The 13,672-nt window shown below is 41.4% G+C and overlaps 3 protein-coding genes across 3 annotated transcripts in view; all 3 read right to left on the reverse strand.

Annotated features, from left to right (window-relative positions):
- Positions 1-738: 738 nt before the first annotated feature.
- LOC102214676 (alcohol dehydrogenase 1-like) lies at positions 739-4,101 on the reverse strand. Its single transcript, XM_005750441.1, has 9 exons — positions 4,084-4,101; positions 3,063-3,164; positions 2,807-2,948; positions 2,273-2,360; positions 1,847-2,060; positions 1,480-1,740; positions 1,182-1,314; positions 954-1,092; positions 739-853 (listed from the first exon to the last, which is right to left on the reverse strand). The coding sequence occupies exons 1-9, from the start codon at positions 4,099-4,101 to the stop codon at positions 820-822; spliced, it is 1,131 nt and encodes a 376-aa protein (XP_005750498.1). The 3' UTR covers positions 739-819.
- A 1,370-nt stretch (positions 4,102-5,471) lies between these two features.
- On the reverse strand, positions 5,472-9,618 carry LOC102214946 (alcohol dehydrogenase 1-like). The gene is made up of 11 exons (XM_005750443.2): positions 9,532-9,618; positions 8,180-8,199; positions 7,928-8,029; positions 7,635-7,776; positions 7,293-7,380; positions 6,981-7,200; positions 6,608-6,868; positions 6,321-6,453; positions 5,855-5,993; positions 5,741-5,775; positions 5,472-5,662 (listed from the first exon to the last, which is right to left on the reverse strand). Exons 2-10 carry the CDS (start codon positions 8,195-8,197, stop codon positions 5,742-5,744), a joined length of 1,137 nt encoding a protein of 378 aa, XP_005750500.1. The 5' UTR covers positions 8,198-8,199; positions 9,532-9,618; the 3' UTR covers positions 5,472-5,662; position 5,741.
- Positions 9,619-10,553: 935 nt separating this feature from the next.
- The window catches only part of LOC102215419 (alcohol dehydrogenase 1), a 4,936-nt gene continuing 1,817 nt past the window's right edge, over positions 10,554-13,672 (reverse strand). The window contains exons 3-9 of the mRNA XM_005750444.1: positions 12,410-12,551; positions 12,231-12,318; positions 11,909-12,128; positions 11,545-11,805; positions 11,306-11,438; positions 10,836-10,974; positions 10,554-10,742 (exon numbers count right to left, since the gene is read on the reverse strand). Coding sequence (XP_005750501.1) covers positions 10,709-10,742; positions 10,836-10,974; positions 11,306-11,438; positions 11,545-11,805; positions 11,909-12,128; positions 12,231-12,318; positions 12,410-12,551 — 1,017 coding nt within the window. The 3' untranslated portion in view covers positions 10,554-10,708. The remainder of the gene's footprint in view (positions 10,743-10,835; positions 10,975-11,305; positions 11,439-11,544; positions 11,806-11,908; positions 12,129-12,230; positions 12,319-12,409; positions 12,552-13,672) is intronic.

Here is a 13,672-nt window from a genome sequence, read left to right on the forward strand (position 1 = left end):
TCAAAGGCAATTACATCACTTCTTCAATCTTTGATCATATGTAGGTTTTTTGGGTTAATTTTATAGAAATCTATTAATATTTGGTTAGCACAGTTGCCTCACAGCAAATAGATCCTGGATTTGAATGAAGTTTACATGTTCTCTTTGTGCCTGTGTGGGCACTCCATCTTCCTCCCACAGTCAAAAGACATGTAAATGGCCTGTATTTGTATAGCGCTTTTCTAGTCCCTAAGGACCCCAAAGCGCTTTACACATCCAGTCATCCACCCATTCACACACACATTCACACACTGGTGATGGCAAGCTACATTGTAGCCACAGCCACCCTGGGGCGCACTGACAGAGGCGAGGCTGCCGAACACTGGCGCCACCGGGCCCTCTGACCACCACCAGTAGGCAACAGGTGAAGTGTCTTGCCCAAGGACACAACGACTGAGACTGTCCGAGCCAGGGCTCGAACCGGCAACCTTCTGACTACAAGGCGAACTCCCAACTCTTGAGCCACGATCGCAACATGTATGTTGGGTGAACTCGTGATTCTAAATTTACTGTAGGTGTGAATGGTTAAGCAAGTCTGTTGGCTGTAAGCTGGCAACTTTTTCACCCCACCTTTCCAGCAGCTGGCAGCTAATAGGCCCCTTTAAGTACAGTTTAGTAGTGAAATCGTGGATATAGCCGAAGACACTGAACATGCAGCCCAAAAAAATGAGTACACACACACACACAGATCCATCTGGGAGACCATTTATTTTACTCTTCAAACACTGATTAGTGTTCGCTGGTAGTAACTTTAGTGTTATTGAAGGCAGCACAGCAGCATTATTGTGGAGAAAATCTCATGACTGTGCGGATACTGTGGGGAAAAAGGAGAAAAGATTTGAGCAAAGTTTTGGTCTAATCTGTGTTGCTGTTGACTCAATAATGGAGGAGAAAGTATAGTAGAGCAAATCTACCTTTTACCGTTCTTCAACAGTTCAATGGCGTCGTTGACCTGGTCCACAGTCATGTTGTGAGTAATGAACTCATCCAGCATCACCTTCTTGTCCAGATATGCTTTAACCATCCTAGGAATGCCATCCTTACCCTTAAATCCTGATCCCCAAAAGACAAAACGACAAGCTGTAATGAATCTCAACATAAGCTTAATAAAGACACCGTAAGCTCCCTTATATTTATCTCACCTCCAAACAAGCACCCAGTCCATGTACGTCCAAGCATGAGATTAATAGGTCGGGTGGCTACGTCATGCAAGTCTGTCCATCCAACAATGACACTAACGCCCCAGCCTGCCACACAAGATTCCAAAGCACTGCGCTACATGGAGAAACAGCGGAGCAGCAGAATTGTATGTAGAAGGATACAAGGATATGTTAATGAAGGACTTCTTAAATAACCACTGCTGGAAAAGAGCAAGAAGGTTTAGTTGACTTTTACTAAACTAGACATTTGATACTACCGAGTAGATTAAATCTTCCTCACCATGCATTCCACATTCCCAATACATTCCAGGGAGTAGTCCACACCTCCACCAGTCATCTCCATCAGCACTTGGCTGATGGGTTTATTGTAATCCTTGGGATTGACGAAGTCAGTAGCTCCAAACACTTTGGCCTTCTCAAACTTGTCTGGGTTGATGTCAACAGCGATAATCCTTTTGGCTCCTGCAGCCTTGCAACCCATGACTGCAGCCAAACCCACAGCTCCCAGACCAAACACGGCACAGGTGGAGCCCGGCTCAACCTGCAGGAAAGGAGGCTGATCAAAACTGGACATAAAAATTAAATTAAACACCCCCAGCACAAAATGTCCAATTCCAATGGCTATTCCGTTAGCCCACCATCCACACCTTAGCAGTGTTAACAGCTGCCCCATATCCAGTGCAGACCCCACACCCAAGGAGGCAGACTTTATCCAGAGGAGCAGCCGGGTCGATTTTAACCACAGCCATCTGGTTCATCACAGTGTACTCAGAGAAGGTCCCAGTCCCCATAAATTGCTGCAGTTTCTGCCCCTTACAGGTAAGCCTGGAATGTTCTGTGCTTTTCTGGGCGTGCCTTTTCCTAAACAAGACATATTTGATGTGCATAAAAAAATAAATCCAAAACAACTTTTAAAAGTATTCCTCTTGAAGGAATGAAATGAACAGTTACCTAGTTGATAAAAAGACGAGTAGTCGGAATACTTTCATAACATTTATATCTAGTCTGTAAAAAAGTGCAGTGTGTGTAAAAGCGCATGAAAACTGAATAAGATGGCATGAAATGAGTCTCACATTGCTTCTTCACACCGGTTGGTCTTAGGACTCTTACAGAAGCAACATTCTCCACACTGGAGTAGGAAAAGAGGAATTACTTTGTCTCCTGGAAGACAGAAAGCATTGAGCCTCATTTACAGCATGCATACACAAATCCATACGTAACCTGTCAAACATTTCACATCCACAGAGGATGACAAACATTTCACATAGCACCTAACTTGTTTATGCTCCATGAACAAATTTAGAAGTGTTTCTGACCTTGCGTATGAACAAATTATGAAAGTCTGAACATTTTTAAACTCCATCCATTCCAGCATGAATTTGTTTTCAAAACACTGCAAGATAAAATATCTTTAAAATTCTAAAATATAAATTTCTTGTACAGAAAAGAATACTAAATGAAACATTACCTTTTTGTCTTATAGTTGCTTGCATTTTTGTTGCAAATTTGTTACAGACTTTAGACACAGGATTGAGATCAGTCTTATTTCTCTCTTGCACAAAATGCAAATAAGCATATTTTTGGATGTTAAACAATCCCAAACAAACCTGGCTGAAATTCCGTCACTCCCAGCCCAACACTCTCTACAATGCCGGCTGCCTCATGACCGAGGATGGTTGGGAAGAGCGATTTGTCCAGACTCTCATAAAGGATGTACAGGTCTGAATGGCACAGAGATGTTGCCACAATCTACAGCAAATATGACGGTAAAAGAAGCACTGAATGAGATTATAGGAGTTTAGTTGTAGAAAAGCTTAAAGAACTTACATGCATACAAGAGCATCAAAGCCGGCTGCTTCTTACCTTAATGCGGACCTCATTGGCCTGGGGTGGGGCTACCTCTATTTCTTCAATCACCAGAGGCTTGCTAGATTCCCAGGCCACTGCTGCCTTGCACTTGATGACCTTAAATGGCAGAGTTACAATATTAAAATTATCCACCAAGGTCATTTCTGTAAACCAACTTAACAGAGCAGATGGAGAAATTTAAATAAAAATCTTTAAATATGCAATAAAGGAAATTATTAATCAGTGGCTGACCCCCCTTACCATTAGTGCCATTTCAAAAGTTTTGTAACAATGACCACTTACACCAGGGGTGTCCAACTCCAGGCGTCAAGGGCCGGTGCCCTGCAGGTTTTAGATCTCACCCTGGGTCAACACATCTGAATCAAATGATGAGTTCATTACCATGCTCCTGGAGAACTTCAAGACATGTTGAGGCAGTAATGTAGCCATTTAAATCAGCTGTGTCGGATCAAGAACACATCTAAAACCTGCAGGACATCGGCCCTTGGAGCCTTGAGTTGGACACCCCTGACTTAGAGGGTCTACCCAGCACCACCGAGGTGGTCATTTTCACCCCATAGAAATTAATATCCAACCACATGCTGGCTGCCCTGGCAACACAATTTTAAGACACATTTTGTCATGAGCCTTAGAGGCAGATGTGGATGAGATGATAAACTTTGTTCAGTTTAAATAATTTTACAATATTAGTTTGTGTTTTTGTAGTTGGCTTTGAGGTTAATTTTAAATAGATGTGTTTTTGATGCCTGCCTCACAGTTTCAATGCAGACTATTTCAGTGCAGCTATGCCACACATGACTCAATGTGACCCTTCCTGGTGGTTCTATTCTTAATAAATTAAGCAGTAAAATCAGTACAATACTACCATCTCAAGAGGAAAATATGATTTCGCTAAAATATGTGCAAAGCAAACCATTAAATCATAGCACATGTAAAGTGTTATGATATTCTTTCCTTTATAAAAAAAATAAAAATCTGCAAAAGTAATTGAAACACATTTAAATGATTTACTTACCTTACCAGCTGTGGCCATTTCTGCAACCAAATGAGGAAAACTCGACGGAAGAATGGACTTTAAATTCTGCGATGACGCATAAACATTTGTTGGTAGGGACTTCAGAGGTCAGGTTTACCCAGCACGGTTACGCAAGCATTTTATATGAGACCGTTTACAATCTGGGAATTACATGTACTTCCATTATTATAGTCAAGTTTCTGTCCAAAGGACAAGATGTACATGGTCTTACTGCCTCGGGGAATATTGCTCACCTGTGGTGGTATTGTGAAATCAGCACTTTTTACATGTACTTGCAGAATATGACAAAAATTCCGTAATGCAAAAGTCTTTAGGTAATCCTAAAACTGTTGAACTATATTTTTAATTTCCAACGTGCCTCAGAATATGCAGACTACATAGCATACTATTTATGAAGAAAACCAAAACACACCACACCCATCCCAAATGCAGTATGCTGTCCTGTTATCACACTTCATTCTTGCAGTGCATGCAAGCCAGCAAGTGTTTCAGGACATTCCCAATGTGTCCTGAGTTAAAGAGGGTCAAAGGGCAATTGACAAGTTTTCTCCAACATGTGACAACATGAGTAAACTAGAATATGGACTTAAGCTGAAGTTTCAGTCCCCCCCCTGTAGGATGGCAAACTAAACCCTGGCTGAACACAGAAGCACAGATCTGCTCCTGATCCGGCTTCCTCCCACCGTCCAAAGACATGCAGCTTGTGGGGATAGGTTAATTGGATAATCCAAATTGCCACTAGGTGTGAATGTGCGAGTGAATGTTAATGGTTCTGTCCCTATGTGTTAGCCCTGCGACAGACTGGCGACCTGTCCAGGGTGTACCCCGCCTTTCGCCCCATGACAGCTGGGATAGGCTCCAGCGCCCCCCGCGACCCTGAAAAGGATAAGCGGAAGCGAATGGATGGATGGAATTTAGAACTATTAGTTTAAGTGTACAGTTGGTACTGAGTGGTCATGGCAGAAGATTGAAGCAAGTGCATGTGAAGCCAGGATCTAAAGGATCTGAGGATAGGAATACAAATGGCAGATCTGTTTGGAATTCTGAAGTTGTGTTCACTGCCATAAGCAATTACATTAAAGTAGAAGTTAACAAGGGACATCTGTGACAAAACTAGCGGGATGACGACGGCTCTCCCTGCTATGTTAAGTACATATTTATATTAGGCTGTGTGTAAATGTGAGCAGCAGTTATTAAATAGTCAAACTCTGAAAACAATTAGTTCAGGCATTGCAAAGTGTGTTAAACAAAAATAAACTTTAAAAGGCAATATTTGCACGAGTCTTAATGAAATGTGAGTCACTACATCTGGCACTATTCAATGCATTGCTTAATATATTGTACAACAAAAGCATAAACTACACAGATTTGTTTAAACCATTTATTTTGCTCTTTAAACAGTGTTTAGTTTCTCTTATCAACACAGATTTCAACCATCCATGGATGTCTGATTCCCTTTATGCACAGTGTACCGTTTGAAATCCAGTGTAGTGATGAGTTATTTTAGGGTTGTTGAATTCAGGACTGGAGTTTATTTTGTGGAGAAACTCATGACCACCTGGATACAGAAAGAAGAATGATTAATGTGTCATTTAGTCAGCCAGTGAGTGCAAATCTACCATTTGCTGCGTTTTACCTCATTCTGGACAAACACTCATAACTGTCCGGATGCTTTGAAATAAACAACACAAATTAGGTCTTCGTTTTGGACATCTAGTAATTAAGTTATGTCAGCTGAGGCTGTACGTACCATTTGCCTTGCTTCATTAGGTCAATGGCATCATTGATTTCATCCATAGTCATAGTGTGACTGATAAACTCATCCAGCTTCAGTTTCTTTTCCAGGTAGTCTTTCACCATCTTAGGAACAGCATCCTTACTTTTAAATCCTGACCCCACCCAAAGACACACAAGTTAGAACGGCACTAACCAGTTTGTTACAACAGAAGATGCAAGAAATTATGCAGATCTCAGTCCAATTCATGACATGAATATGTCCAGCTGACTGGGGACCTCTCCAGGGAGTGCCCCGCTTCTTGCCTTATAACAGGTGGGCTGCATATCAAGCATACTTTAATCCTAATTTGGAGAAGCATGCCAGCTTAGACCACAAACAATTTGTTGTAAGCTGCCCATCAGATTTAATCACTCATGTGAAAATGTTGTACGCTGGTCCAGCCCACTAGAACTACTGGTTATGGTCACATTTGTCTCACCTCCAAACAGGCAGCCAGTCCATGTACGTCCCGAGGTGAGCTGAAGAGGTCGGGTGGTTACGTCTTGCATGTCTGTCAATCCCACGATCACACTGACACCCCAGCCTTTCACACAGGACTCCAAAGCACTGCGCTAGATGGAGAAATGGTAACAAGTCAGCAGAAGGATAGAAGTCACTGAAAAGACTAAACTGACTCAAGGTCTTTTTTGTGTTTTAAAAACAAAAAGGAAATGGTTTCACTTAATTCCCTCTATTGAGAATCTAAATTTCATAAAATTCCCCTACCATGCATTCCACATCACCAACACATTCCAGGGAGTAGTCCACACCTCCACCAGTCATCTCCATTAGCACTTGACTAATGGGTTTATTGTGATCCTTGGGATTGACGAAGTCAGTAGCTCCAAACTCCCTGGCTTTCTCAAACTTGTCTGGGTTGATGTCAACAACAATAATCCTTTTGGCTCCTGCAGCCTCACAGCCCATGACTGCAGCCAAACCCACAGCTCCCAGACCAAACACGGCACAGGTGGAGCCTGGCTCAACCTGCAGGAGATGATTTCAGTAAATGGGATTCATTTTGGATGAGTGTTTACAGGTAGTTACTAAAACAAAACAAAAAAAAAAAAAAACCTTTCAGTTCTAGCAGCATACACACCTTAGCAGTATTAACAGCTGCCCCATACCCAGTGCAGACCCCACACCCAAGGAGGCAGACTTTATCCAGAGGAGCATCAGGGTCAATCTTAGCCACAGCCATCTGATGAGCCACAGTGTACTCAGAGAAGGTGCTGATTCCCATAAACTGCCGCAGCTTCTGCCCATTACAGGTTAACCTGGACTTTTCCAGTGCCATTTCTTTTGAACCCATTCTAGTCCTGAACAAGATAGAGGGAAAACATGAACCTCAAGAGTACGCATCAGCACATGGTGGCGATGAGAGGTGAGAATAAAGCAAGATTGTACTCACCAAATTACGTCACACTGATTGGTCTTAGGGCTCTTACAGAAGCGACATTCTCCACACTGAGGAAGGTAGAGGGGAATCACCTTGTCTCCTGAGGAAAAATAAATGGTCACACGTTCTGCTTTGGCGTATTGACCGAGTGCCCGCTGATGGACCACATTTACTTGGATTGAGAATTTAAAAATTTGAACATCACAATTTACAATTAAAACCACCCTTTGGACAAAGGCAATCAAGTCTCTTCCTAAAACCAACCTGAACACCATGGGAACAGCTGTGGCTGATGTCAGGGTCAATCTCTTGTTCACGGAGAGAAGTTTAATTTGTTCAAAGTTAAAAACTGACCTGGCTGAAATTCTGTGACTCCAGGCCCAACACTCTCGACAATGCCGGCCGCCTCATGGCCAAGGACGACTGGGAAAAATTCCTTCTCCACAACCTTCAACAGGCAGTACAGGTCTGAATGGCACAGCGCTGTTGAAACAATCTGTAACCACGGGAATAATAATCAAATCCAAAGTCAAGGTTGTTTCTGGTGAATCTTCTGGTAAAACAGGAACTTTATGGAGGTACTACATTGCTCCAGGATCATTTCAGAGGATGAGAGGGCCTGCAAGTCTTGAAAGTGGACGTCTCACCTTGATGCGGACCTCATTGGCCTGGGGTGGTGCTACCTCTATCTCCTCAATCACCACAGGCTGCTGGGGCTCCCAGGCTACTACTGCCTTGCACTTGATGACCTAAAGGGGAAGTTGGAGGAAGAAGAAAATTCCAAGTCCAATGCACATGATTAAATTACTATAATTAGCCTCCATTAGCCTTTTTCAGCCTTAATTTTGAAAAATGAAAAATTATAGAATGAAATAAAAGAAAGGAAATTTTACACTTACATTACCAGCAGTGGTCATTTCTGTAACAAAAAGGTGGAGAGATGGACTTGAGTAGTTACAAGTAGTGTGACAGCAGTTCATGGGGACACAAACTTATAATTTTCCTCTGTATTAGCAGTGTTAGTTCAAAATTAAAACCAATCAATAACCCAGCAGAGTTCTCATATCAGAGAGCTTGTGATGCTTTCAAATGTTGTGAACGGTGTTCTTTTGAATGAAACTAGAGGGGGTGGGGCTTGTTTATAGCTAGACTTTAACTCATTTACCCAACTACCACCATTAACCAGTTAGGTTAAACAGACGTGGCTTCAAATACAAATGTTCCCCACATATGACATCCAAGCTTTATAATTAACCTGTATGTTATGCGTTTTGTAAACTAAACCATGCTGAAGTCAATTTGGTTCCAAACTTTAAAATGTGGATTTAAAAAACAAAAACTCTTCAAACCATGTTTGCAACATTTGCAAACCAGTTCCATCTAAATGTGAAATATAGGTGTTAAACCAAAAAGTTGAATTTTAAATGTAAGGTTAAATCTAAACTCATCTTTTGCAATAACGCGACGATTTGAGGGCCAGTCTGTAAATGAATTGTCTAATCTTAATCTTAAATTGATTTCAAAGATGTTTTGAATCCAGGATGCAGACAGGTTGATTTGGAGAGGTACAATATTTGTTATCAAATCAGTCTAAAGCTTCAGATTTTCCACTGAAAGGTTAAAGGAGGCCTGACTGGGTCTGAACACCACACACGCATAAGTACACTGTAGCTTTGACTCAATCTGCAGTGGCTTTAATCCCAGTTACATTAAAGCTGATTTACATTTAATTTGATTCAATTTCTTTAAACTCAAATGTAATCATCAATCATGTGGTTCTTTTATTTGTTAATAAAATTTAAAGTAGGGTAAATTATAACTGGGAAGACAAGGAACCCAAAAAGCTTTCCATTGTCCCCTCTAATTCTTTAAGTTAAAATGCTACATAGGGCACATTAAAAGGATACCATTTCACTTAGGATGGATTTGCTTCACTTAACTCAGGAGGAACACAGGTGTTGAAACTCACTCTGATCAACCTTTCTAGGACAAGGTCACTTATTTCAGTTACTCGACTCATCTTACTAGTTTATAATGAAACATGAGCTGGCTTGGGTTACCATGTTGAAACAATGATTCTGAGTTCCCACTGCTTAGAAAACCTCTAACATTACTGGCAGCATTTCAGAAATGCACAACAACACAGCAATGAAGGAGAGATCAGTTAAACGAGTTCAGCCAGCTAATTTTTGCTTTTCCAGGGCAGAACGAGACCGTAAACACAATCACAAAGAAAGCAACTTGCACATACCTGAAGGAAATAGCGGGTCTACAACAGGTGGGAAACAACGGATGCTCTAAGGTGCAGGGTGGTAATTAAGGGCTGGCCAATATTCGCTTTGCAGCTGCATTTTCCTTATAAGGAAAGCGGCTAATGAGGCATGCCTAAATGAGCTGACCTGGAACGTTAAAATGACTCAAAGTCCGACTGCAAATAATGTATAATAATAATAATAATAATCATCATCATCACCATCATCATAATTGATGGGAGTTTATTCTAAGCTAAGCTATCTATCAAGTACAAAAATAAAAAAATAAAAATATAAATATAATATGAATTTAATATGAATCTACAGTGAAAGACAGTTTTGTTTGTTTTGTTTTTTCATCCAACAACCCCAGAAAAATGACTCAGGACAGTATTTCTGAATGCACAGTACGATGGTGGCTCAGTGATTACCTCAATCGCCCAACAAGAAGTTGGCCCTGGGTTCAAACCTGTGGAAGACCCTTCTGCACATGTTCTCTTTGTGCTTCCTCTAGAACTCCAGGAACTGTTACTGAAAAGAAGGCTAAGTAATTCTGTCTGGATGGGTACTTTTGCAAATAAAAGTTCAATATAAAAGGAAAAACTGCATCATTCAGCCAAACAAATGCATCTTAGTGCATTCGTGTATAACCCCTGTCAATATTTGAAGCAAGAATCTGAGTGAGAAAATATAAAAGGCTTTCTAAAGGGGTTTATAGGAGAAAGTTAATAGCTTTAACTCTTTTAACTGAAATATTGCCTCCTTTTGACGTTACCAGGAAAGTAGTGCAACAGGCAGAAATAGCTGTGGTAATAAATCCATGATCTCATCACTAGTAGTGTAATTTCAACACTGTTTACCAACCTAAGTACATATAGTTGATTAGACAAGTCTGTAAATCTAAACTGACTAGAAAGCTTGTGCCACACTAAAACCAGTGAAATAGTGAACTGAATTACAGCCTCTGTACTGACTTATAAAATAACACAACCAAATCTGATCAGAAGTGAGGAAACCAGTCATCTGTTAAAACCATTTATTTTGCTGCACAATCACTCCTCAAATTTTGATCATGTGAACACTGATGATAATTCTCACAAACACAATCTGCACATAATCTGTTGAATGGTGTTCACTGTAGAGCATGGCTTCAGATTACTGAGGAATGAAGTGGTCTTACTGTGGAGAAACACTCAGGACTGTCCGGATGCTGGGAAACAAATACAAAGCACAAATTAGAAGACTTGCACCTATTAGTTTTTCATTTTTGCATCTAGTTAGTAATAATTGAGAAAGTATGTACCATTTGCCGTGCTTCATCAGTTCAATGGCATCGTTGACCTGGTCCAAAGTCATTTTATGAGTGATGAACTCATCCAGCTTCACCTTCTTGTTCAGGTAAGCTTTAACCATCTCAGGGACGCCATCCTTACTCTTAAATCCTGAGCCCCAGATATAAAAAGCATATTATAACATCAATTAGTCTTTTCTCACTTCAAGCCTTCTGGCCACTGTCACAGCACAGGAGGTACTGTTCCTGGTAATTTGGTGTGTGAAACCAATTATGGAAAATGTGCAGATGTTTGAATGTGCTGAATACAACCTGGTGCTCTTCAAAGTTCTGCACTCAATGTGCTGATGTAAAGCTGAAGAAAGTTAGCTGCATATGGATGCAGAAACATCTCCCCAAAACTGGAAACTGTGCTCAGTAATGCTGCGGTGGTAGTTACATTAAATTACATTAGTTAGTGTGGATGATCACATGTGCCTCACCTCCAAACAAAGAGCCCTTCCATGTACGTCCAGCAATGAGCTGAATGGGTCGGGCTGCAAAGTCGTGGAGATCAGTCCAGCCAACCAGCACGCTGACACCCCAGCCTTTGATACAAGACTCCAAGGCACTGCGCTACATGATAAAACCAGCCAAATGTCAGCTGACTTGTAAACATAGGGTTCTTGACCATATTTACAAACTGATCCAGTCTTTATTCGAATTTGTCAGTCTGCCTCACCATGACTGCCACGTTCCCGACACATTCCAGGGAGTAGTCCACACCTCCACCAGTCATCTCAGCCAAAACTTCATTGATGGGTTTGTTGTGATCCTTTGGGTTCACAAACTCAGTGGCTCCAAACACTTTGGCCTTCTCAAACTTGTCTGGGTTGATGTCAACAGCGATAATCCTTTTGGCTCCTGCAGCCTTGCAGCCCATGACTGCAGCCAAACCCACAGCTCCCAGACCAAACACGGCACAGGTGGAGCCCGGCTCAACCTGCAGGAGGAAAAAAATAGTCAGTTTGGATACTCTGGACTTGTTAAGACTTCATACAGTAACAAACATCAATCTTCGCCTGCTGTCAAACCTACATACACACCTTAGCAGTATTAACAGCTGCCCCATATCCAGTGCAGACCCCACACCCAAGGAGGCAGACTTTGTCCAGAGGAGCAGCCGGGTCGATCTTAGCCACAGCCATCTGGTTCATCACAGTGTACTCAGAGAAGGTGCTGGTCCCCATAAACTGCAGCACCTTCTTCCCCTTACAGGTGAACCTGGATTCTGCTAAAGCCATCACATCATGACTATCAGCAGCCCTGTACAGAAAACATTGGTTAAAAAATATAGTACTTTGTGGCAGAGGGTACATATAAAACAAATTCTAAGATTAAGCGAAATTAAGAAAACGATTAACTCACCAGCCTTTTTCACACTGATTGGTCTTAGGATTCTTACAGAAGCGACATTCCCGACACTGGGAGATGAACAGAGGGATCACCTTGTCTCCTAAAATTCAAAAACAAGGCTGAGAATGCTGCATCTTACAGAGACCACCTGGTGAACATGACAAGACAGACAAATGAAAGCTTTAACTGACCTGGCTGAAACTCAGTAACGCCGGGGCCAACGCTCTCTACTATGCCGGCTCCCTCGTGTCCAAGCACTGCTGGGAACCCATCTTTGTGCATACCCTCAAAAAGGTGGTACAGGTCAGTGTGGCACACTCCAGTTGCAACGATCTGCATGAGAACACAGATGATTGTTTCTTTTGGACACTTGAAGAGTTTGGCTTGTGGTTTTATCTGTGCAGTTTGCTAAGCTTTTTACCTGACATAGCAAGAATGTGAAAGAAATGGAAATGCAAGGGAATGGATAAAACTCTTGTCTTTTGCTATATACCAGAAATACACCCAAAATGAGGAAGCATTTTGTTAAATAAGAACATTTCTGGGGTTAAAATTTCCCCGGATGTTATTAGGTCTTTATCTGAGTCCAGTGGCTAGCATCTCTGTCCTGATTTTTCATGGACTTTTAGAGATTAAATACAGTGGCTACACCCCATCAAACCTGGTCAGACATGGTTATTCTTTGTGGTAAAAGGTGTCCAAGTCCCACAGTTTCTTTTGTCATACTGTGTGGATAGTGTACTGCAATTCCATAATGACTAGTTTAAAAAAAAACTGCTCACTGTCGCTTACAGCTTTTAGCCTTAGAATCATTTTGAACAGTATTAAATGGTATAGAACCAACAAGTACTACTGAAAGACAATATTTTTCATATCTGCTCCCATCAGAGATTCAGTTTTTAGATGATAGCCTCATTTGCTAGCTAATGATAGCTGATAAAAAGCTGCATTAGCATACTTTATTAGAGCTAAAGGCAAGATCTACTGTGTGACATTGTAGGTCTCATCTCTGCATCTCTGTGCCTCTTGTCAGTCAACTGGACATGAAATCTTGGAGAAGATGAGCCTGGAATTACTTTAAGATCCTAAAAAGGAGCTAAGAGTTATTTTACAAACAGTCTGCAGAGCATCTGATGGTATTCTGACTGCATTTCACATTGAAATGTGCTGACATGTCACTAAACAATGTTGAGCAACATTTTGAAAGGAACGTAATTTCACTGGGTCTGACTGACATCATACGTCCGCAAGTAAACACCGTCTTATTTGTCTGATCTACAGGGTGGGGCAACCAAGCACACCATTGGTTTTTCTTGTGACATTACCAATAAGTTTGATGTGTCTCATGGCCCTCTTCCTATTGAAAAAACAAAAGTTGTATCCAAGATGGCCGACTTCTAAACGGCCACCATGGTCACCACCCATCTTGAGGAGTTTGCCCCCTCACATATACT

The sequence above is a fragment of the Pundamilia nyererei genome, unplaced genomic scaffold, assembly GCF_000239375.1.
Source record: "Pundamilia nyererei isolate P.nyererei 1_Seehausen unplaced genomic scaffold, PunNye1.0 scaffold00274, whole genome shotgun sequence".
Taxonomy (NCBI): Eukaryota; Metazoa; Chordata; class Actinopteri; order Cichliformes; family Cichlidae; genus Pundamilia; species Pundamilia nyererei.